This window comes from Micromesistius poutassou (assembly GCF_964030765.1).
Source record: "Micromesistius poutassou genome assembly, chromosome: 16".
Classification (NCBI taxonomy): Eukaryota; Metazoa; Chordata; class Actinopteri; order Gadiformes; family Gadidae; genus Micromesistius; species Micromesistius poutassou.
Genome location: NC_140286.1, coordinates 6,284,765 through 6,308,608, shown reverse-complemented (window position 1 = coordinate 6,308,608; position 23,844 = coordinate 6,284,765). Strand labels below are relative to the sequence as shown.

Below are 23,844 nucleotides of genomic sequence, written 5' to 3'. Positions count from 1 at the left end.
TGATGTATTTCTGAGGCGACAAAAAAATGCAATAGGGTGTAATGTGAAAAAAACCAACTCAGTATTTGTGTAGAGACTTAAATTAATATGAATTGTAAGGTAAAACAAACATTTTAAATTGTGCTTTTCCTTTTTCCTGTGTCATTCCTGTCTATCAGCCCTAGATAGATGTTCTTAAGTTTTTTTTGTATATTCTTTTTTTTACAGTCATGAATCAAGAAAAACTTGCCAAACTTCAATCACAAGTCCGGATAGGAGGGAAGGTAATGTACACAGAATCCATTTAATTTTCATCAAAATGTGTGGGATTTAATTCAGTCTGTTTCAGTCGCTTCCTGATATGCTTTGCTTTTGTTAAAAGCGGCTAATGTCACAAAAGACTTTCCAGTTGGTTTTTCCTGACCTCAGCATTCCCTTTATGTGACGGGATGGGAGCACCACTGATCCAGGCTCCAGTGACATGTTGTCATAGTTCTGCCGTCAGGCCTTTCCTCTATCTGCTCACTAGATTCCCCCTTTTACGGGGCACCTAATTGTTTAGGAATAGGGCTGGGCTTATTGGGTAGGAGAGTTTGGCATGTTATGTAGGCTATATTACGTGTTAAGTTAATTTACTTAATCAAGCTCTTTAACTTTCACAGTAGTGATGAAATGAAGATTAAAATATTAAACATTTGTATAAAATGTTGTAAGAAGCTTCCTTTTTTTGTCCACATTCCCTAATCACATGGCTAACATCCTCTGTCATCAGGGAACCCCTCGTAGGAAAAAGAAGATTGTTCACAGAACAGCCACAGCTGAAGACAAAAAGCTCCAGAGTTCTCTGAAGAAGTTGGTGGTGAACAACATTGCAGGAATAGAAGAGGTACGGCTTTTTAGTGGCCTATTCTATTTATAAAGTCAGCTTTTTCTACATCAAGATAAGAGTGGGTCCTTCATGTGTGAACAATTTATTCAGTAAATTCAACAGTACCTTAACTGTATTTATTATCATATATATATATATATATATATATATATATATATATATACTTTGCATGCTTTTGGTAATATGGACTTAGCAACATGGGTAGCCTCAATTTGTGGGTTGCCCTTTGCATCAGCATTATTGTTAATTAATCGAAATCTTTATTCTAGCCGAAATAGCCCCTTTGATTTTGCACATAGAATGCGGTGACTACACTATTGTTATTCATCAAAGAGTTCCCTCTAATTTGAATGAAAAGGCCATTTCATTTTCACAGAGGTATCTTGTCTCCACTAGTTTAGTTTACTACTGACCAATAATTAGTGTCACCTGGGTTTGTCAACGATACCCCCTCTGTAAAAAGGCTGTATTGTACTGAGATGGCTCTCAACCGTCCAGGCCCCTTGATGATCCATGTCTTTCCCACTCCCTCTAGGTGAACATGATCAAGGATGACGGCATGGTGATCCACTTCAACAACCCCAAGGTGCAGGCCTCACTGTCAGCCAACACCTTCGCCGTGACGGGCCACGCCGAGACCATGCCGCTGACGGAGCTGCTCCCGGGCATCCTGACCCAGCTGGGGTCTGACAGCCTTAGCAACCTGCGCCAGCTAGCGCAGCGCTTCCCTGGCCCCAGGCAAGGTACGTACGTTAGGGCCTACGCACAGGAAACGCCTTGCATCGCACCATGCTCAGCCCTAGGTCTCATACCATACTGAGATTGACATTTTTAATGGTTGTTTATAAAGGGTCAATGGCAAGAACTATTGAACTATTGATACCCCCCTCTCCCCCGATTCAAGGAATTGCAACTGTTTATTAGTCAATCAACATTAATATGGTGAGGCAGTTAATAAGCAATCAGCAAGAAAATATTGTGAATACATAAAGAAGCTGAAGTCAATTCGATTTTTGCAATTTTATTACCCTTATTCTGTCAATTCTGTTTTTTTTTTGCAGCACTTGATACACAAGCACGCCAGCAGGTTTATGACGAATATGAAAATGTTCCAGGTAGGCCAACACATTAATTGACCTCAAAATTGAATACATTGAACTGTACTTTAATTTGTTTTATTACCTAAAATATCGATTTTAAGCATTGCATTAACAAAATAAACATCATCACATTCAAAGTCAAATAATTGTTTAAGTTCTTTGCAATATCATGTTTAACTTCCACCTCCTTGTTTAACATATTACAGATCTTGTACAGGACTTTGGCGAGGCTTCCAAGGGGGAAGAGAACCATTGAATTATTGAATAACTGATGAATGCATTTCTCTTTGGAACCTGTTGCAACAGAACTGCTCTTGCCTCCAACCACGATACAAAAGCCCCTTCTGTATACCTGAGAACAGGTCTGAGATCAGATGTAAACTGATGACATCTCACATGGACCCATTTGCCTTAGACATGATGTCATCAAGTGTTCGAAGTGTTACCTGTGTTGAAGATATGTTATACTTAAAATACAATAAAAGATATTCAACAGTTTCCTCTATTTTGGTTCAAGCCCCTTTGTCCGCAGCCAATCAATAACAACACTCATAGTATTATTATTTAGTTATTAATCTAATTATTATTCCCTTGATAGACAAGCTTTGTTTTCCAATTAGCAAATGTAATATAAGTTAGGTATAAAACAATTGACAACCCATTTATTTCAAGTTATCTGAGGGTAATGGAGGGCTGGCGAGTTGGCACCCTCCTCTGGTCACAGATAGAAACAGCAGCTTCGCACACGTTACATATCTGATTGATTGGTCTCTTGACCAATCGGTGAGCTTGAGTCCGTCACATGTGACTCCAGGTTTATAGTTAGTCAGATAGTCAGTTAACTAGTCAGAGGGTTGGTAATGGCAGTATTTGCTGGTACATTTCAGCCATGCCTGCCTCCTGGAAGGCCTCCGTAAGCTCCAACGTCGACTGGTACTCCTTCTCTAGAAAACATGATTGACTGGAGTGGTGGAGAAAATCCATAGAGAAAGAGAGAGAGAGATTTAGGTATATCTTTGTATTTCGAGATTGAAAGATATGTCTTCCTTGACTTGTTCTTACATATCAAACAATCTATAGATCATAAACATTAACTTGATCATGATGACCATATCCCTATGCTCTGTGATGTTATCATCCATCTTTTGTCAGTCTATTATCAAACATCACAAGCTATTAATATATACTGTACACATGGATTAAGATACAAAGGAGACAAACGCAGTTATTCATTAATTTACAGTGAAGAGTCACTCTCTATTTGTACTCACTTTGAACCAGATCTCTGGGATGCAAGCCCATGTTTTGAGGATAAAGTAAAGGGTCTATCACAGAGCACCTTCATCATCCTCTCTTTGCACTTCTTGCCCGATGAATCAACGTCCACCTTCACAGTCTTCAAAAGATGGCAGAATTCCTAAAAACATAAAACAAAAATTGTAGAAATACATAAAATACACCCCTAGGCCTAATGTGGATTTATATTAAACACAACATTCTCCTTTGATTAGACTGCTGTCATCCTGACTAAAAATGTACGAGTGGGCACCTTAATGTCCTTCCTGGCTCCCTGTAGGAGGATCAGAATCCAACGGCCAGATAGCAATGTCGTGGTGAGGTGCAGCTGCTCTGTCCAGCGCTCCAGCAGCTTGACATAGCGCCCCCTGGATCGCATGTGGTCCAACAGTAGCACAGCCGTCCACTCCTCTCCTCCTGCATCTTCAACCTGACCCGCTTCTTCATCCCCCTCTGTCGTCACCACCCCTGACTGCTAAACATGCGTACCCACACACAAACACACAGATATATTCAAACACATATGTGAGCACACAAATGCACACATTAATGCAGTGGAATCCAAATGTTTTCCTTACATTGAGAGTTTAATCTATTACGATTGTTTTACGCCTTGGATGAAAGTGTCTGCTGTTATGGTTATATAGTGATTGAAAATATCGCCAATATCACGTAATGTTTGTCTATTCTCATGCATCCTGCATTGAACACCCTGTTCAATGATGCTATATGTAATGTGTCAAGCAAGTGTGTCAGACTGAAACTTGTTTTTCTGCATGATTTAGATACATACATACACATATATCATTCATGTTATCCAGTTTTGTCAGCCACTTATTCAGACCTCTGATATGATTCAGGTGAGATGCCGTATCCTTGAGACTGACAAAGACTGTATTAACTGGTAGGCTGATCTATCCATCATACATCTGTGTGGACCCTCCCATGCTTGATGTCTGTATTGGGTAAATTCTGTAATGGCTCAGTGGCTAATCAACATCACACCTGGTGGTATGAATATATAAATACAGGCTCTTTAATTCCTTCCCCTTCATACACCAAACTTGGCAAACACTAAAACTTTAACGTTAATAATGCATTATTACATTTGTTTTTTCAACTAATGTTGGAAAAACCCAATCTCTTTACCCCTCCTTGATAGTCTGTGCAACCAAATGCTACCAGCCGCCGCATTGGGTTTGAATGCTCGGATGCTACCTACCTGTAGCCAACATACAAGCTGGTGAACCATTGGCTCCTGGGGCAGGGCTGCTGTTTGTTCCAGGAGTTTCCGGCGGATGTCCTGACACTGTCCCCGGGACAGGACTGGGGACGTGACAGAGATGTCTGGGGGACAGAGGGGGTACTGCGGGGGAAGACTGAACGAAAGACTTAACTCCACCCTTCTCACATCCCCCACAGTTGTCTTGATTTCAACCACCACTCCACCATCTGCTAGAATAAAGAGAGAATGGTCCCATGTCAAAAAACTTTAAGTGGACGTATAACATGAAGTGGAGTGTTTTGGGTATAATATTATAATATAATATATAATATATATTATATATATATATATATATATATATATATAACACAATTTAGGTATAATATGGGAATTACTTTGTATTGTGTAGATCTAATATGGATGATAAAAAAAATGACATCACTTGATATGTTTACAATTAACACACACACACACACACACACACACACACACACACACACGTCAATTATAGTTGTGGCTTGATTTGAGGGCGTAGAATACAGTTAATCATTGATCAGTCTTATTGTTTTTCTTGTTTTATAGTTTTTTCATTTTACTTCTATGCATTTATGGGTGGACATGAGGGGAGGTGTAGTCTTCCTTTAACACCACTAGAGGGACGGACACGGCACCCACAAACAAACAAAACGCTTCATGTTTTAAACGAAACGACCGTAATTATACTGCTCTTGTTAGTGATGATGACCATGACACCTATTATTTCAATGGCGTATGTAGTTGATTAATATCAGTCCGCAAGGGAGTATATATTTTATCAAACAATTGAAACTTCCTACCGGACACTTGTATTAACTGATACTCTCCTTCTCCGCAGTAAATTGCAGATAAGACTGCGGCCTCCTCTAAAGCAGATTCAGACATGATGCAATATTAGATTCATTCATATTTGTTCAAACATTTTATTTCGTCCAGAAGAAGCATTTTATTTTGCTGTTACATTGCCGCACGTGTCCGACTCCGACTAGATACATTTGCACTTACAATGGTTCCGCTGGACGATCCAAGCATATACAGCCATGGTGAAAAAAATAAATGACAGATCTCTGCGATTGCGACAGCCAATCCAATGTCAAACAATCAACTATCCACCACACAAATATCTGAGAAACTTATATATTTTGTGAAGATGTGACCCTTTGGAATTATTGCATGTGTAGACGGGTGTACATACACTTCCATTTTTATTAGTACTGTTCAGACACGACGTGTTATCATACTATTTGTTATAATATTTGCTCTCATCGTATTACAACAACAAACTAATAAATAAAACAACATTATTTTAAATTTGCACACCGTCTGGACAAATGTGCAACAGCAATGGGGCAAAGCGAGTTTTCTGAGTTTCGTAACTCAGAAAACCAGTATCAAATAAATATTACTGTACTGGGAACTGGAAGTTGCAAAGTGATGTCATCATAATGTATAGCTGCACCAGGAATCAATTACAGTAATTGGACATTGGTCAATCTGACACTATACCAGCAGCCAGGAACATACTTATTTCAAGTACACCTTTATTTTGTGAAGTGGTAACGGATTGGTCAATGGCTTAAAACAAATGAGAAGGATGAGATGGGAAGGAGCAGAGCAGGCTCAATGGGTCCAGCGCCACCATGTGACCCTCATACGATCCCAGACAGCGCCCAGTGAGTCCAGGGCGGGCCTGACGTCCAGGATGGTGTCGCCCTGTTTCCCCTGGTCCACAGAGCTGGCATCGTAGTAGTCTATGACATAGCGGACCTCGCTCCCACAGCGGTCCACCACCCAGTCGTGTCTGTCAAATGGGAGCTCGTAGCTGGTGGACAGGATGAGACACGCAGACACACAGACACACGTTTAGCTTAATAAGTTTTCTCATGGGGAACTTCTTTTTATGTCATTAAATATTTAGTCTGTCATCCTGATATTTCTTATAACCTAGTGTTAAGGAGCAGCAGGTAAATGCTAATTAGCTACCAGACAATACTTACTTTTATACATATATTGTTTTTAGAAATTACTTTCGTTACCTTACTTACTTTAGTATTACATTCCTTGGCGTATATTTGCTTACTTTTGAAATTTTGAATTTTGTAAAGATCCTCTGGGATTTATGATCTCATTCTTACATGAATCAACATAACATACTTGATAATTAATATATTTATTCCTGCCCGCGCCCCACACTCACCCCATCCAGTGCCTGAGTTTGGCCCTGGGCGTCAGCTCCTTGGCCTTCCCTCCAAAACGCAACAAAGAAGGACCACACGGACACTCCCTTCAGACGCAAACATGAAAATGTAGGTCATAGTGACACATAGACGGACGCAAATCAGATTCTTTGGAAGTCGTTGACTCCAAACTACCGTCATCGTGGTCATGCCGGAACCGGGAAACTGTGTTTCAACACTCTAACCGCATGTTGACGTGTGTCATCAAGAATGTGGTTTACATTCCAGATGAGAGTTGGTTACAAACAGCACACAAGGCATACGTGACATTAATGATACTTTTGGTTGTGTGGGTGCGACGGCGCAGAGTAAACACACTTCTTGTGAAGAGCTTCCCATCTCAGGATCTCATGCCAGGCGGCCTCGTTGTTGTGGTTGTGGATTTTAATGATGTTGTCCATGTCCTTTTGCTTAATGTCTTCCTCCTTCCACCGCCACCTGCAGAGACCAACGGACAGATACAAACACATCTTTTATATATTGTCATCCCATGTCCTTTAAATCTATACATTAATTCTCACTCTACCACTGTTATATAGTGATATTTACTCAATGTTTGATGGTGATCAATCAAGAGTTCTCTAATCTTATGACATACCATATATCAATGCATAAACAGTTTTAATAAAAAAAATCAGCTTGATGCACTTAATATAATATAATAATAATCCAACTGATTATTTATTTGGTGATCTATATTTTGGAGGCTATCATGTTGTTTGGTGAAACATATTTTGGAGCCTACCATGTTGTTTGGTGAAACATATTTTGGAACCTACCATGTTGTTTGGCTTGCAGTCCACTCCCCTACTCACCCTTTTCTCAGCATAGCGTTCCAAAACATCTGCTCAGAGGGGTACACCCACTTCTGGTCGGAGCCAGCTCTCGGTATCCCAGACTCCTCTCTGTTCACAGACAAGGAGAAGGGCTGTCCGGCGGACGGCTGCTGATTGGGCGGTGGCATCTGAAGGGGAAGGACACTGAGGAATCAGCTGAAAAATCACTGGGTAATGTCTCACCAGGTGCTTGTTATCTTTTGACGGCAGACGATAACAAGTGGTAGCAGGAGGAACAAATCATTCCCCTTCCCGTGCATGCGTGTGTTACCATGTTGGCAGGGTTGATGTCAGGGGCAGGGAACTTGTCTCTGTTTGCAGCCTTCATGGGACATTCTACGAATTCATAGGCTCTCTCCTGGTGTGCAGGAAGTGATGAGGTCTGAAACCAATTAGAGAAAAATTACAAAGATTTCCCAGCGTTGTGTGAGAGACTTAAGACACAGTCAATTGGCACAGCGATCACGTTAGCTGTGACCCTTTGCAGTCCTAAAATGAGAGTCATCGTTAACATGGTTTATTTTTGGTTAACCAAGAAATACAAACGGCAATAGGTTTTGTAATATGTCTATTAAGAGTCAAATAAATCATTATTTCCCCGAGAAGTAGAAGAATGGATTAAAAGACCTGTAGAGGCCCCCCAATCTCTTTCAAGGAAGTGTTAGAGGAAGAAAATGTATATTTGAGCAGGTGACTGGTAAACTAAAGGTCTTACACTGGAGGGGGACGCTGCCGTTGATTGGTGCATGGGACATTCTGATGCTTTTGGTTGGTGCATGGGACACTCTGATGCTTTTGGTTGGTGCATGGGACATTCTGACGGAGGGGGACCTGGCAGTTTAAACAGACAGCGGTGAGACAAGTTGGCTAGCAACTATCGCAGCGACTAACAGTTAGCACCGAGTCAAGACTTACCACCACAAGGCCTAGAACAAAACATAGGTCTAAGGAACTTTAATTAGATACAGCTAAATACTACATTTGGTGGTCAAAAACAATATATTCTAAAAATAATAATAATATGAATCAAAGAGAAGAGCTTTACTCATAGTTGGGGCTTCCTGGTTCTTGTGAGGACATCCTTGATGTGGGGCTAGGAGTCCCTCTGCAGCAACGGTGGGAAATGACGCTGCCATGACATCTTATTAAAGCGTGAAATTAAAAGAAATGTTACCAACGTGTAACAACTGTTACACGTTACAAAGACCCCATGAGGTATGTCGACTTTATACTTTATAATTCTGAATGCCATCTCCTGCCATAAAAAAATACGTCACCCTCGATTTATCGGGACAACATCTGTGTCAACAGTTTAGATGTTTTATTCGCACACATTAGGCCCTCAAGGGTACAGAGTGACAGACAGACGCCATGGGTTTGAATAAGAGTTGGACTGATTCATCCCAGTGGCCTGCATTCCAAGATGTTTGTCTCTTTCAGCATCAAGTTAACATTCTGAGAATGTGGACGGATATCATGAGAACACATGGTCTGTTTGCACCCTCAAAGAATAATAAATGGGGACAAATGATACAGGATAACCAAATGTACATTCCCCAATGACATCACGTCAAGAGTGGGGAAGTCACTGACACAATTATACACACCACTAACGGAGTTAACGTTAGTGGTGGCAAGCAAGGCTATCTTCTTCTGTAGTCAATATATAATACATTACAGAATAATTTATATATGTATGACGTTATGACGTATGCATGGTTTTAAAATTTAGAAAATATAAGCAGCTTTGGAACGAGTATGTACCAAAATAATCACGACAATGCATAACAGAGCTGACAGCCAACTAGTTCGCTGGCTGTTGTGTTCCTCGCAAATATTGGGGTGGCTCAATGCCAAGCAATACAATAATAAACTCTGACATCTCACCTATCTCATGCAGTGTTTACTGTATGTAACAGCACGGAATATTCTGCTCCAACAGCCCAATGTCAAATAGGTAAGCAAAACGCCGGCCGTGCCCACAATGCAACGCGGGGTTTCAAGTACCGTAATTACTGTATGTACTGTGCACTGCAGTCTACCGTGTGTGTGTCTGTGTGTGTGCTATAATAATTGTGAACCCCAAATCTTTTTGTCTTTGTTTTAAATGTGGTAATTAAACGTTTGGTCTTATGTAAACTTAAACATAGTGATCCATGCCATTAAATCAGTGTTGAATTTCGAGCTCAGAAAGGAGATTCACCTACACTTTAATGATACTTCTTCGTAAAAGGGTAACAGATTAGGCCTACATTGAAAGATTTATTTCGAGAATTGTTGAAAAGTAACCGTTTCTGAAAATAAAAAATACATTTGGAAAATGTGTGTTAGTCCAGCATGATAGTAGGTGTGGTATCCAGATAACTAAAGTAGTAGGGGAGGGACCGTATAGTGTAGCCTACAAATACTTTGGCACCAGACATGGCGAATATTTGCATATCACAAGACATCGGTTTTGCATCACTGCTGTAGTGCACAACTGTCTTTAATTGCACTTATTTATTGAATATTATTATGCCGTAAGAAGTAGGTCAGCCGGTTGTATATATTTTTTAGGATGTATGATAACATTGGTGCTTTGTTTGTTAAAGCCTTTATATTTCTAACCAAATTATGTTATTTTATTTCAGATTTTCATATGAGATTTGGGGATTTTTATAAAGCTGTGTATTACTTTTTTAAATATTGCTAAATTTCTCTAATACCATTGGGCTTATAGAGTATGCCAACCGTCAAATATACCATATATTATGTATTTTTTTTCCACTTCACAGCTTGAACGTTTTGTTACTTATTTTGATGTCACAAACATTTGTACATTCCATGCCATCCCCTTCTCCTATGGATTCATGGACTGCCTTCAGGCCACAAAAGCTGTCGGCCAAAAAAACATTGTTGTTTTGCTCCTCATAATTTTTTTTATATACATTGAAAGGTGATCGTTTTCCCAGATACAAAGACATCTATGCTTTCCACCCACTTAAAAACATCAAGTGTAATGCCCTACAGAAAATAATTAATAGTATAATAAATAATGAAATTGACAAACTACTGTATTTTTGTAATTTTTCTAAAATCTTCTAATATTTCACCATCCCCATACATAAATCTGACCAATATGATGTGAAAACAGGCCCCTGGCATAAAATGTGCCATCTACAAACACTTCAGTAGAACACTGTCCAACACTAGCAATACAGACGAAATGTCTTTCATGCAATGTTTTCATGTGAGCCTCTGATAAACGCATAAATGAAAAGTAAGTCATGACAGAATATGACAGAATTTTCTCAGTTCTGTTGGAAATTGAACCCAGGGGAAAAAAGCTACAGAATGATGTTTTTGTAGTTTTCAAACAGATGTCTGATGTTTGAGTTGGAAGAGAAGCATATTTGTAGTCCCACTAAGCTGTCATAACATCCCTGCCGCCAAGGGACGAGGTTATTCTTAAGAGGGCACCAGGTCAAAATACGAGATGTATTTTGCGGTTCCTTCTTCAGAATATAAGATTCCCAGTAAATAGATTCACGTGTATAGATTATTTTGTTGTTTCTTCTCTTGATGCCCAAATAAACATTCAGCTTGAAACCTTCTCCAGCGTATATAAGTTGTATTTTCTATGCACAATTTATTTCTACAATTTATTTCTAAGTCTACAAGCCTACAAACTTTTTCAAGTCTACAAACTTTTTTTTTAAACCCTCTAACCACTTGCCCTTACCGTCTAACCTGTAGCGTATTTGTATATTTTCAAATAAGATTACAAGTTACAAAGTGAACCTTCCAGAAATGTTCCAGAATGCAACATTACAGTAATGTTGCATTCTGGCACAGTTGAATTACAACAGTTGTTGCAGTGTCTTCATATTCCGAATCAGATTCCAGATGCAACATGTATAAGGTATCAGTGTCTAAACAACAGCCATGGATGGCGGATGCCGGAAACTTCTGGCAAAACCTCTGTTGCTGCTTTGATTCATACTGTCTATATCAAGTTACCCAGAGTCTGTTTAACATGGAGCAGAATGAATAACCCAACACAGTAGGGCTGTGGTTGCGCATCCCCCCGGTGGAACCTAGGAAACATTCACAGATCCAACCTTTGTTTGACCCAAAAACAAGGCATGAGGGGCACACAGTGAACTAAAAAGTATTGCCTCTATATTAGGGGTTCAAAAAATATCAACATTGTATCATTTAAATTAATGAATACATACGTTTGTGTCATATGCATTGTGAACTTCTGTTGTTTTTGAACCCCCTCTCCAAATAGGGTTGTTGTTATAGTATTAATCTTGTTGCTTCATTTTAGTGTCTGGGTTTTCTTTAGAAGTTGGTGTGTCTTGCGTGCTTTCCTCTGGTTTATAAGGGCTAAGGAATGTAATTCCTGTCAGTAGTGTTGGGTGTGAGGGGGCGGGTCCGTAGGTTAAAGAAACATTAAGAGGTGAGACACACTTTGACAGTATTTGCTTATTCTCAGGGGAGTGAAGAGAATTCACTAATAAAGATAGGAATGGTGTAGAACGAGGAGGCCGTTGAAAGGGAAATATTGTAGAAACAAACCAGCCGTGCGATTCTGTATAGCCTCGCGTTTCAATTTGACACAAATTAACCATTCATATCATAAAATCAGATCTCCCTCTCTCTTCCTCCATTCACAACCCGGCAATGTTTTTTGAGAATGGCATCTCCCAAAGCAATGAGCGGTAACGTTAACATTAGTAAAGTTAATTGTAGAAATAGCAGCAATAGACTCGATAGCAACTTTTAATCAAAAACAAGATAATTCACTAGCAGAGTTTTTCACCGTTCTTCTTGATCCCATATATATCCACTGAACAGCACACCGGGATGGCATCACATGTTTTGTTTCGCTGTTTGGCTGAAGGAATTTGTCTGTCAAGGCATCTCCTCCCGCCCATTGAAATCAATGTGGGCGGCTAGAGGTAGAAAGAGATAGCGAGGTAGAGGTAGAGATCCGTGTAGCGTAACAGAATGTGAGGTCACGTAGTCAGGACAATCTCCAGGCTTGGGATCACAGAAACGTTCAGCGTCGATGAATCCTTCTGGCGACTAGTTTGGATCTCAGCCCCTGTCCCTCTTCAGCTTCCCCGAGCTAGTTAGCAACCAGATGTTAGATGGAGACGGTTCTTCTACCACACAGGAAACGGCATGTGTCGATAGTCAATGCTAAGCAAAACTGCACATGTTGTCTGAGCAGTGAAGTACTTTACATGAAATCCATGCACACACTCGTACAGTGACCTGCAGGTTTAGATCCAGCTTGGGCCCTGTCACATCACCTTCCCAGGCCAATAATTAAATGTTTCCACCCAAATTTGCGTGGACATGCAGGTGTTTTAAATGTGGGAAAACTGACTAAAAATAGGAGATTCACTCATTTTCAATTGCCAGTAGACCCTTTCTGTTTCTGAGTGACCAACTTCCAGAACTTCCAAAGCACCCGAAAAGAGGTCTGATCATATGGTGAATACCCGCGGCTACTGCAGAGTTATTTTTCCCAGGAATGAATGCAGATTGTGACCTTTCCCACTAAAGACAAAAGCCAGATGTTTGTGGGTGTGAACGTGTTTTTGGTCTAGTGGGAAAGAAGCTTTATAAACCTGGCTCACGAATCAGACTTTAGATCAACATCTAAAGTCTGATAGACTTTAGATTAACATCTAAAGTCTGATTTGACCAGCTGAAATCTGTCTGAACGGGGCATTTCAGTTTCTTTTGCTTCAAATTTATTTCGAACCAATCATGCTCCTTGGAGTGGGGATCTGTAGGGGTGTGTTTGTCTCGACTGTAAACAACCTGACCAGCTGAACCACAATAAAAATGGCTGACCAGTGATTGGAAGGGACTAAAATACAAAGGTATATAGATATATATGCTTGTCCATTATGCTGTCATGGCTTTGATCGTTCAACAAAGAAAATAAACAAATTAGTACTATGCAAAAACTTGGGACGGCAACCAGAATACACTCTCACTTTTGAAGAGTTCTCAAGCAACACCTACATTTCATATCGGCACCCCTACAAAAATTATTAATTATTATTATTATTTTCCAATGTCGTTAACAAAAAGCAGAAGGAGTAGGTAACTGAACATATACCAAACCATGGAATATGGTTTGGTATATGGAAATGTAATGACAAATATGAATTTTAAATTCTTAGATAGCAGTTTAACCATTTCAAAAAGACAATTTAAAATATATTTTTTTCAATGTTGACTAATTCATCAAGGTCAAAAATTCAAAGTGCAGGTGTTACTCTTATTCAAGTGGTCAAAATATGGACCAGAAGATTAAAGCCATGCTAATTCTAACCACAGTAGCAGGGCATTCCATGGACAGGCTTAATATCTCCTGATATCTATCTCCTGATATCTATAGGAAAACCTGCTTAACTCCATCTTGGCGAGGCAGCCTCCCCAAGAAGTTTGGCTATAGCCATGTCGAACTTCTGATCCAATCCGAGATTAAAGATAGCCTAGCATTTCAGTGGGTCGGTTCTGTAATTGTGTGTCCCGGAATTAGCCTGTAAACACCTGATTCAGTGACTCATGATACAAGAACAGACTGTTCTTGTTTGTGTTAGGTCTTACCTCTGACGCTGTAAATTCCTCCTTAAAAATGGTTACCTCAACTTTTTCTATAACTGGTGTCAGAGTTACTGGTGTCATCAATGATTCACTACCTGCCAGATCATCTGACAAATGGTACAGTGTCATCGTCTGTACGTCATCTAACGATGTTACTCTGACCAAAATCCTCAAGAAACCTCTCTGGAATTTCTCTCCCCCCCCAACCCTCTTCCAACACACACACACAGACACACACACACACACACACACACACACACACACACACACACACACACACACACACACACACACACACACACACACACAAACAACAATATACAATATACACACATTTCCTAAAGTATTCTTCATGTAATGATTTTTGAGTATCCTGAAAGAGGCCCACACAACAACCACAATACATTATGGCAACAGCCGGCAGTCATTAGCATTCAGCCCAGATGGAGTTACCATGTAAACAGGCCTTTAAACAGGGCTGGGACTCAAAGTGCAAGAGTTGCTGAGTCATGACTGAGCCATAGCAAAAGTCGTTTTCTGTGGTCCGAGCTGAGAGGGACCACAGGAAAGAGGAAAGAGGCCTAGTGACCAGACAAGAAACATTAATTTTTATGTTTCTGTTGACTACAACATTGAGATCTACTTAGAGACAACACACAGTTCCAGTTTAAAACATTCTGATTGGCTTAAGGTTTTCTCATCTTCAGATTTGGTGGGTTGGCTGCTTTATTTATGCTTAGTTTTAGTTTAGCTTTTTAAAGTGTGTGTTAGCTTTAGTTTTTTTTTAAATATCAGTTGCTTGTCAGGGGTGAGATTCAAAAAGGTCAGAAAAAGACAGAACCATTCACAAAAGACAAATTGACAAAGACGAAAAATAAAGACATTTTATTATTGTTGGATTTTTCAACACACAATAAGTTAACGATAATAATCTTGCTGTGAGCGACCTCATAAACACAGGTTAGCTCTTCTGAAAGACTTCCTCGTTAGACACAAGCTCACATTGTCAGTCTGTCCGTCTATCTGTCTGTCTTCCTGATGACCAATGAAAGAAACAGAGCTTGTGACGTGTGTTTTGGAATGTCAAGTGGATGACCTCTAGATAATGGCTCTCCTAGGATGCTTTCCCCCTTCCCCTCCTGCACCCTACTCCCCTTCCACCCACATACACACACACACACACACACACACACACACACACACACACACACACACACACACACACACACACACACACACACACACACACACACACACACACACATGTACGCACAATAAAAGAGCTCCTTAGGGTAATACAATGGTATCTGATCCCATACAAGACCCAGTTACTCAGTCAGACTGCTGAATTCCAACTACACATATCCTACTAGGGTATAGTTATTTATGAAAGTACATGCCATGAGACTTTCATCTAATTTCTCTGTATATGTGTGAACATGCACGTATTTGTATGTGGCCGTGGGTGTAGTCTTTCACTCATTCAAACACAAGTTGCTTGTGTTTGACTGTGGTCTGATTTATCATATGTTTAATATATGTATAATAATCATGTGTTATACTGTATAATATTTGTATAATATTCGTTAAAGTGTATAGGCTGTGGAGCCCTTTGAGACTTGAGATTTGAGTACTTAGTACTTAGAAATAGCCTATAACATGAATTCATACGATAATCCATTATAGAAAGCGTCTGCTTTGCTTCTACATTGAGTTCTATATTTTCTCTGCAGTATCTGAGCCTCAGGTGCAGTGGCGGAGCCAGACTTTTTTTGAAGGGGTGGCATGAGGGTGGCCGAGGCTTTTATAGGGGGGTCCATATTGAATTGTTGTGTGCAGACCTCCACGGTCCTTTTTACAGGTCGTCAATAGAAGGGTAAACATCCTGTTTAACTTCCTTATTTTACCATTGGGTCAGTTTTATTTAAGTCTGTGTGTGTGTGTGTGTGTGTGTGTGTGTGTGTGTGTGTGTGTGTGTGAGAAATAAATTAGATGATCCCGTCTGAAAATCCCATTTGGGTCCCTGTGGGTCAATACCTGTCAAAAGAGGAAGTCAAACCGATTATTATTAACCTTTGACCCCTGACTCAAGGGTGTAATGGGAAAAGCAGGCATATGGAACAATTCATGGACTCCAATCATCATACAACATAATTTACCCCCCAAAAAGGGCTTTCTTGAGTTTCTCCAGTCATTTCCCCAGACTTACTGGAATGGATCTGCTTACAGAAGAGGTCTCAGTCCCTTGCCTGAGACCTCACCCTCTTGGAATACCACTGCGATCCATGATGCAATACCCAGTCACTGTGTTTCTTCAAAGGATATAAATATATATATATATATATATATATATATATATATATATATATATATATATATATATATATATATATATATATATATATGTGTGTGTGTGTGTGTGTGTGTGTGTGTGCATGTATGTTTGTGTTTCTGTGTGTTTCTGTGTATAGAGGACAACTACACAAATAAAAATACAAAATAAGACAGAATTAATCAAATGGAAAGTTTGCATGTTAAACAATCCATCTGATGCGCTCTGGTAAGACAATGACTTTTTCCCGATGAAGTGGACGTCTATTCCTCTGCGTAATCCCTTGCTAGCTCCCAGGCCTGTGGATAGTCCCTGCATTGGAGCTCCCTCCCTTTGCAGGCCGTTATTAGGCCTGACATTGGCCAACATGTGGAAAAAAAGCTGTTGAATTTTGCGGCATCAATTTTCCAGACACTAATCTCTCCAGCTCCCTCGCCAACATTCCCGGCAGCTTTCCAGTTAATCTGGGTGGAGGTTCCCGTCATAGACATTTACATACCAGTTTGAAGAAAGCAAACCTCTAAATAGAATCAGATAGGAGAAAAAAAAGTGACTTGAAACGGTGTTCAAGCGCTTTCTTTATTCAGGTGCACCAGTGTTTGCTGCAATGGGAAGGCAGACCTTGAAGCCTGCTTGCCGCATGTTTATGATGGCTGTTAAATGAACCATCTGACGCAGATGCCCTGTATATCTGATGCAGATGGTGCTAACTGGGACAAACAGCTCTCCGAACAGAGCAGTGTGTTTATACTTCGAGTGAACAGTTGTTTTGTGTGAACACGTCATAATGTGGTCTGTAAATGTTGTTATATGTTATACCTTATGCATTGTTCACTAATACAATAACTTGGCACATGGGGAATTCCAAAAACATATTCACAAACTTATGTAATAAATGTAATAAATAATTTCACAGAATCACCTAAAATAAATAATTTTGCTTTGCATTTAGGAGCTACCTGGGTGTGTATTATGTTTACAATAGAACAACTCTAACATCACTTCATGTATGCAGAGCAACACAGAGAGCAATACTATACTATCTGCTCAATAATGAGACAATCAAGTCACAAGCTAGCAGGGTGGGGTGTTTAAGGTGGAGACAAGAAGATGATGGCATTCTTAATATATTTCACAACAATGTTTGCTAAAATGGGCATATCTCTACGGAAATGATCCAATAGGGGTTCAATTAAAGCATGCTTGCTACATTTCAAATGGTTTCCAAATGTCAGAAACGAAAATGGATGCGTTTTCAATAACAACATTGTATGCTCAGATTTCAACTGAACCGCAGTCTCCATTATCTATCTTTGTTTATAAACCTCTCCTCTCTTCTCTCTCTATAGCCTTTGTCTCCTCTCTATCCGCTCTCACTTTCCTCCTCTCTCGCTTCCTTTCCTCATCTCACTCTTTCTTGCCTCTTCTCTCTCCTCCCCTCTCTCTCCTCTATCTGTCCCTCTTTTCTACCAAACTTCACTTTCTTTGTCACCCATTCTCTCTCTCTCTAAAATGTAACAGCAGACTCAGCAGACTCAGATCATTGATATTATAAAGATGTTTGCATCTTTAAGCGATCCATCAGAAAAGCAGTTAAGAGTGTGTGTGTGTGTGTGTGTGTGTGTGTGTGTGTGTGTGTGTGTGTGTGTGTGTGTGTGTGTGTGTGTGCGTGTGTGTGTGTGTGTGTGTGTGTGTGTGTGTGTGAGAGTGAACGCACGCAGATGCGTAGAGATGCTTAGACCGAATGTTTGTTTTCAGTCGTTTGATCGTCATATTCTCACACGTTTTGAATCAGAGGACGTAGTCTATAGCCTCAATCAGACCGAGGCACAAGAAGACAAGTAGGCTAACTTGCAGAGACGCTGTTTCCAGGGCTTCCAGTGGGTGGGATCACCGATTTCCAAATGACGAGGAGAAAACACGTGGTACCGTGACACCTGGGTACCGGACCAAGAGCAACCTCTTGCCAATCCGTAGCAAACAGAAAACTCAGCAACAAGCAAACACGGAACACGCGAAGGGCCAAAACGGAACCGGTATATTGGCCGAATTAAAACCATATTTCTTCGCAACGGCGATATGGATTTCTTAAAACACTTTCAGTATTTTGGCGTCGTCTTCGCGGCTTCACTGGTAGTGGCAACCGCAGGTAAACACACACACACACACACACACACACACACACACACACACACACACACACACACACACACACACACACACACACACACACACACACACTCCCTCTGCCACACACACTCACACCCACACATATATAAAACGATCTATGGACATTTTCTGTTTATGTAACTTACAATATTTGATTCTGTGATCCATCTCATGTTGAAAAAGTTGAAAAGATGTTTGGGAGGGGAGGTTTTTAATCATGGCTTGGCACTCACTGGTGGGCTGATTCTGCATTCAATCAAGCCTTGTTTGTTTGTTTCAACTTTATTAAGTTCCCCAAATTCCCCTTAGGACTGATTATTTATCATCCCTTTGCACATAGTGTTCCCTGCATTTGACTGCTATGACTATTATGACTATAAGTTTAAGTTAACTCAAGGGTGTATGTGTGTGTGTGTGTGTGTGTGTGTGTGTGTGTGTGTGTGTGTGTGTGTGTGCCTGTTTGTGTGCATCGTATGTTATATCATCCTTATAAACCTTCTATACAAGAATGTGTTTGTGCGACACTTTCTCTGTGGATTTGACAACATACAGTTCTTCTTTCTTCTTTATGGTCCGTGCGTGTCACACAGGACAGCATTCCAACCAGGACAAACTTCGCTGGTTGTCCACCAACTTTAAAACACTGCTGACCTGGGAGCCTGAAGCAGGCGAACCCTCCTACGACGTTGAATACGCTGAGTAGGCCTCTTTTCCAGAGAACCATCTAAAAACACTTAACCACGGCCCAGTAGATTGCATACAGTTCTAAACTTGCATCGATGCAGTGACTTATTCTTATACCATGTCCCGTTCTTTCGAGCCCTTTGGTTATGCCATGTGGATCAAAAAGGTGAGGTTGTGTGTTTATAGCTGCTTGTGTTTCTTGTGTGTCTGTGTTGTGTCGTGTTGTGTGTTGTACAGGCATGGCGAGGATTGGCTGTCTGCCCCTAATTGTCTTGGCATCAAAGAGACGGAGTGTGATCTGACCAACGTCCTTGACCCAAAGACGTAAGTGTGTTGTGGTTCAGTACAGTATAGGATACTGTCCTATAGTATGGTGTCACATAGTGGAGTGTAGTATGTATGGAATGCATTGTAGTATTGTATGGAAAAGTATAGTATAGTGTAGTATAGTACAGTATAGTAAAGCTTAGCATTGTATAATATTGTATAAAAAGGTATAGTGTAGATTAGTATACTATACTAACTATACTAGTTTAGTGTAGTGTATTGTCGTGTAACATAATGTAGTATGGTGTAGTGTAGTATGGTGTGATATAGTGTTGTACAGTGTAGTAGTAGGCCTGTTATAGATTAGTAGTGTGTAGATATGTCTATATACAGTATGTGTATATATATATAGATGTTTATTTGGAACTGTCATTATTTGTGTGCTTACAGATCCTACGCTGCCAGATTGAAGAAAACAATATCCACTGATTGGTGGGGCACTTCTGATTACTTCACCCCCTATAAACAAAGTAAATATATACACACACACAATCCACACTAAGGAATCAAAAACAAAAACATTTGGAAATGCCAGATGTGTCTGTAGTACACAAATCACACTTATTTTGAATACGACTGCCAAGCCAGAGACAAAAAACCTTTTTGCATTGCCAAAGTTTACATAAACCAACAAGAACACTATAATCCTCTCCTCTCTACATCTCTCTCTACATCTCTCTTCTTCTCTCTCTCTCTCTCTCTCTCTCTCTCCATCTCTCTGTTTATCCATCCCTTCCTCCATCTCTCTGTTGCTCCATCTTTTACTCCATATATTTCTCTCCATCTCACTCCCAGGTGTGATCACAGCCGTGTCCTTCAGCCTAGAAGCCCAGGTGGCCGAGGGCAGGGTGACCCTCATCATCACAGACCCCCTGACCAGCATCTACAAGAACGGGAGTCTGCTCACCATCAGGGACGTGTTCCAGGATGAACTCCATTACAGGATCAGCTACCAAAAGGTTGGGAGCACCAGAAAGGTAATGGCCTAAAATTTATTTTAGGCAATTTCTTGATTTGATATTTGGGTCTAGGACAGATGAGACTTCTGAATGCAAAAAAGCACACAATAGTTGCAGAAAATTAACCTTATTATATGCATGCATACAACAGTCTCCTCTTCAGCAGCGAGGAGCCAAGAGTACCGTTTCACAGAGCTATTTAAACAGTTTCATACCCTTCCCGCAATGCAATTGTCAAGTCAATTCAGGGAAATGTTTACCTAAAGGACAGAGTTGGCTGTGTTCATACAAGCAGAGGAATGCATAAGGGGATCACTGCTCCCTTGTGAGTGGTTTTCCCTAGCCACAAAGGTTAACACTAGATAACACTAGGAACAGTTAGGGTGGCAAGACAATACAAGGAATATAAAATAAAGCTTCAATTATTAAAAGTTTTTTTTTTTTTTTTTCAGGTGAATACCAAAAAATGTGTAGTATTTGATGAGAGGAAAATTACTTACTCTCTATTCTTCCTGCCAGTAGTTTTTTACAGCTATATATATTGGAAAAGGCTTGAGATGGCTATTTGTTATTCTTAAATATAAGTAAAAAGACCAGAGTACAATCTAGTTGTTACTGGTAGTAAAACTTGAATGCATACAACCATTTATAAAGATTGTATAAACGTCTTGTACAACGCAACAGGATGTATACATCTGCTGGTGTGTTGAAGGACTTCTGTGTCAGACACGAGAGGAAGTCTGGTTGAGTTTAGAGCGTTTAGTAAAGAAAGCAACCGAACAGAGGAAAACCCACAGGCTGTATATACAGGGGGACTGATGGGGGAATGAAACACCTGTGGGTAATTAGGGTTAATTAATGGCTGGTGGCTAAGGAGTGACACAGCCATGATGTCATGATATCAACCTGAAGGACAATCCTTTAAAAAATGATTAATGCGCCTCATTCCGTCCCATCTGAACTATACCATAACATTCACAATTTGTTCTGGAATTGCTTATCACGGCAATGAAATATACCATGTTCATCTGACAACAACAAAGGATATTGTAGTTGATATATTCTCAAACATATACTTTTGATCTAGTCAGGGAGTCTGTTTGATTAACCAAACTGTGTGGAGCTCAGTGGACACACACAGCACCATCAATCCATCTTATTTTAAGATATAACCACATAAGATGGTACTTTACTGATCCCAGATGGGAAATAAAGTAGTAATAATACGTACGCCTTCTGGGGTTTCTGTCGCTCGCTTGCACATAATATAAGTGTATAACATTCTTTCATTGTGGTCATGAATCAATAAAAACTAAAGGGATTTGGCAGGGCCTGTACAGTGCAGGGCTGATCCGGTCATTCACAGCGGATGAATCAGAGAGACCCTGTGTTTGCTCACGTTGGCTCCCCTGTCACCCCCACCTAGAAAACCGCCTCATTTCCCACGACTCCTCAACCAAAAGCAAAATGGGGCCCTTTCTAAAGAGCGGGTGTGGAGGGAGGAGGGATGTGCAATCAGCCTCCAGGATGTGTTTCGCAATAGTGGGGAGGACACAAGATCTTTGTAGTAGTTTTATGGTCTGGCATAAAGATGTTAATAAGATAAAGACCAACCGCTGTCGTTGAACTCTTTTCTACCAGACAGACTAATAGTAGTGTATATGTACTGTAGTGCATTAGTATGAGCATATAAGTATACATTATAAATGTTACAGCTAACTTGTAGGGCACTCTTATCAAAGTGGCCTGAGATTCATAGTCGATGAAATGTTTGAACCTTTTTCTGCTGCCTCAGCTTGGATATCATACCCAACTGACTTTAGATGTTCAAACCAATTCAACAGTTAGAAAATGATTTATGGCCACAATTATGGAGGGATTCTCCCATGGGAACTTCAACTGCTGGGTTTTTATGGTCATACTTCTTCGAACCTCTTACTATTATATAAGATTTAACGGTTCTTATGGTCATTCTTTCATTCTTTTTCATTCATTATGCACGATTTAACGATTTCCGACCACACGATTATGTGGTCTTATGTTTAATTGTGCTGTCTTCTTCTTTAATTACCATATTGTGTTGCTCAAACATTAAAGCAACATGCTTGGCTATGTCTTGTCTGAATATCATGTGATTTAATTTGTTTTTCAGTATTTGCTTAATTGTTTCTGAACAGATCCCCATTAGGTGAAAACGCTATAGTCGGCTAGTCTTCCTCTGGTCCATCCAAAACACATAACACATCAACAACATAACAGATTAGTAAATACAAAATCAAGTCGAAATAGCCTAAATACATTGAGATACAATCTATGAAATTGGGATAACATTGTTATTTGACATACATCACATCACATACAAGCAGACACGGATGTAATACCTACTTTTCAAGCAGTATTTCAGGTTCCATTTACAATGTCTTGCAAGTCACTTTGTGGATGCTCCCGGGGACATTATTCCACCCTCACAAACAGAGGGTCCAGTGAGTATTTAACAGTGAGTGTCTGGCCCTCTGCAGAAGGAGACGGACGTAGACAGCAACGTGGCCGTTGTGGACGGCCTGGAGCCCCACCAGGGCTACTGCTTCAGCGTCGCGGCCCTGATCCTCAACAGAGAGGAGCTGGGGGCCTGGAGCAAGCAGCAGTGCTCATCGGTCAGCAAGACCTTCTTTCAAGGTGTGCGCACACACGCACACGCACACATGCACGCACGCACGGACGCACGCACGCATGCACGCACGCACCCACGCACCCACGCACCCACCCTCGCACCCACGCACGCACATTCATTTACACACACACACACACACACACACAAACACACGCACATTCATCTACACGCTCCGATGGGGGGAGAAAAAGACTGGGATGAAAAGTTGTTTTTTGTTTGCAATTTTATTTCTAAGTAATTAATGTCGCAATTAACATTAAATTGGCTGAATAGAACATTTGAGGTACTGAACTTAGTGTATAAAACAGAATAGTGGAGGCTCAGTGTTACCCCTTATAGAAGGCGCAAAATGGTTTATTCCAAGGAAAGTGATGGCTAATGCTGGAGGGCTAGTTTGCACCATGATAGTCATGTTTTTACCCAGGAAATCTGGGTCACAAAAAATAAACAAAAGCAAGGAAAGAGAAAGAAAAAGCAACTCCTAACTGA

At 40.4% G+C, this 23,844-nt stretch overlaps 4 protein-coding genes across 7 annotated transcripts in view; 2 read left to right on the top strand and 2 right to left on the bottom strand.

Annotated features, from left to right (window-relative positions):
• Positions 1 to 209: 209 nt before the first annotated feature.
• LOC311360754 (transcription factor BTF3 homolog 4-like) lies at positions 210 to 2,237 on the top strand (the record flags this gene model as incomplete). The annotated part of the gene is made up of 5 exons (XM_084480844.1): positions 210 to 263; positions 752 to 865; positions 1,404 to 1,611; positions 1,930 to 1,983; positions 2,175 to 2,237. The coding sequence occupies 5 exons, from the start codon at positions 210 to 212 to the stop codon at positions 2,222 to 2,224; spliced, it is 480 nt and encodes a 159-aa protein (XP_084336970.1). The 3' UTR covers positions 2,225 to 2,237.
• On the bottom strand, positions 1,903 to 5,466 carry rwdd3 (RWD domain containing 3). Of its 3 annotated transcripts, none has more exons than XM_084480841.1 (5): positions 5,326 to 5,466; positions 4,487 to 4,719; positions 3,518 to 3,739; positions 3,240 to 3,385; positions 1,903 to 2,929 (listed from the first exon to the last, which is right to left on the bottom strand). In XM_084480841.1, exons 1-5 carry the CDS (start codon positions 5,408 to 5,410, stop codon positions 2,815 to 2,817), a joined length of 801 nt encoding a protein of 266 aa, XP_084336967.1. In that variant the 5' UTR covers positions 5,411 to 5,466; the 3' UTR covers positions 1,903 to 2,814. The 3 variants fall into 3 exon arrangements, with proteins under 3 accessions (XP_084336967.1, XP_084336968.1, XP_084336969.1); XM_084480842.1 differs by having other exon boundaries at positions 3,518 to 3,736; XM_084480843.1 differs by having other exon boundaries at positions 4,487 to 4,716; positions 5,326 to 5,458.
• A 650-nt stretch (positions 5,467 to 6,116) lies between these two features.
• On the bottom strand, positions 6,117 to 9,581 carry LOC311360751 (holocytochrome c-type synthase-like). Its single transcript, XM_084480840.1, has 8 exons — positions 9,486 to 9,581; positions 8,644 to 8,739; positions 8,314 to 8,429; positions 7,870 to 7,980; positions 7,578 to 7,726; positions 7,081 to 7,200; positions 6,723 to 6,809; positions 6,117 to 6,347 (listed from the first exon to the last, which is right to left on the bottom strand). The coding sequence occupies exons 2-8, from the start codon at positions 8,732 to 8,734 to the stop codon at positions 6,146 to 6,148; spliced, it is 876 nt and encodes a 291-aa protein (XP_084336966.1). The 5' UTR covers positions 8,735 to 8,739; positions 9,486 to 9,581; the 3' UTR covers positions 6,117 to 6,145.
• Positions 9,582 to 18,511: 8,930 nt separating this feature from the next.
• The window catches only part of LOC311360449 (tissue factor-like), a 10,391-nt gene continuing 5,058 nt past the window's right edge, over positions 18,512 to 23,844 (top strand). For both annotated transcript variants that reach the window (XM_084480527.1, XM_084480526.1), the window contains exons 1-6: positions 18,512 to 18,694; positions 19,305 to 19,413; positions 19,636 to 19,722; positions 20,116 to 20,195; positions 20,521 to 20,702; positions 23,204 to 23,360. In XM_084480527.1, coding sequence (XP_084336653.1) covers positions 18,625 to 18,694; positions 19,305 to 19,413; positions 19,636 to 19,722; positions 20,116 to 20,195; positions 20,521 to 20,702; positions 23,204 to 23,360 — 685 coding nt within the window. In that variant the 5' untranslated portion in view covers positions 18,512 to 18,624. The remainder of the gene's footprint in view (positions 18,695 to 19,304; positions 19,414 to 19,635; positions 19,723 to 20,115; positions 20,196 to 20,520; positions 20,703 to 23,203; positions 23,361 to 23,844) is intronic.